This window comes from Eimeria mitis, genomic scaffold, assembly GCF_000499745.2.
Source record: "Eimeria mitis Houghton genomic scaffold, Emh_scaff489, whole genome shotgun sequence".
NCBI lineage: Eukaryota > Apicomplexa > Conoidasida > Eucoccidiorida > Eimeriidae > Eimeria > Eimeria mitis.
In genome coordinates, this window is record NW_013573189.1 from 1 (window position 1) to 1,055 (window position 1,055).

General features: G+C 58.7%; 1 protein-coding gene across 1 annotated transcript in view; it reads right to left on the bottom strand.

Annotated features, from left to right (window-relative positions):
* Positions 1-14: 14 nt before the first annotated feature.
* EMH_0013980 (uncharacterized protein) overlaps positions 15-1,055 on the bottom strand; it is a gene marked incomplete at both ends in the record, with an annotated part of 1,162 nt that continues 121 nt past the window's right edge. Inside the window, 2 exons of the mRNA XM_013499975.1 lie at positions 15-98; positions 127-1,053. Coding sequence (XP_013355429.1) covers positions 15-98; positions 127-1,053 — 1,011 coding nt within the window. The remainder of the gene's footprint in view (positions 99-126; positions 1,054-1,055) is intronic.

Here is a 1,055-nt window from a genome sequence, read left to right on the forward strand (position 1 = left end):
GCTGCTGCGCTCTTCTATAACATCCCGGACGCCGCCCACCCAGCCGTCCTTGCTGCTGCTGCTGCTGCTGCTGTTTCTGCTGCTGCTGCTGCTGCGCTCTTCTATAACATCCCGGACGCCGCCCACCCAGCCGTCGTTGCTGCTGCTGCTGCTTCTGCTGCTGCTGCTGTTGCTGCTGCTGCTGCTGTGAAGTGAAGCAGCTGGCTGCCTCCTTGAAGGTGCAGGCGTGTCTTTTTGTTGCTGCTGCTGCAGTTGCTGCTGCTGCTGTTTCTGTTGCTGTTGCTGCTGCTGTTGCTGCTGCAGTTGCTGCTGTTGCTGTTTCTGCTGCTGTTGCTGCTGCTGTTTCTGCTGCAGTTGCTGCTGCTGTTGCTGCTGCTGTTGCTGCTGCTGTTGCTGCTGTTTTTTAACGCCACCAGCTGCAGCAACCGCACCACCACCACCAGCAGCAGCAGTACCACCACCACCACCACCATCATCATCATCATCATCATCATCATCAGCATCAGCAGCAGCAGCAGCAGCAGCAGCAGCAGGAGCAGCAGCAGCAGCAGGAGCTAGCTGTGTGTATGGGGGAAAGGCCGTGTCTTCGTCAGCCCCCTCTAGGAGCTCTTCTCGGATCTCTATGAAGCCGTCAGCAGTTATATTCACTGTGCTGCCTTTTGCTGCTGCTGCTGCTGCTGCTGCTGCTGCTGGTGCTGGTGCTGCTGCTGTGTCTGCTGCTGCTGCTGCTGCTGCAGCAGCAGGACTGTCTCTTCCTCCTTCTCCTGCTGCTGCTCCTGCTGCTGCTGCTGCTGCTGCTGTCCATAGAGCCTCTCCCCCCTCACCCAGCAGCAAACGAGCAGCAGCAATATCTTTATCTACTTTCTTAAGGTGCTGCTGCAGCAGCAGCTGCCGCCGCTGCAGCACCCCCAAGCATCCAGCAGCAGGAGACACTCGAACCTCATCTCCTCCTCCTGCTGCTGCTGCTGCTGCTGCTGCTGCTGCAGCAGAAGCAGCAGCAGCAGCAGCAGGGGTTACAGGCAGCATCGCCATTATGTCGCTTCCTAGGTGCAGAG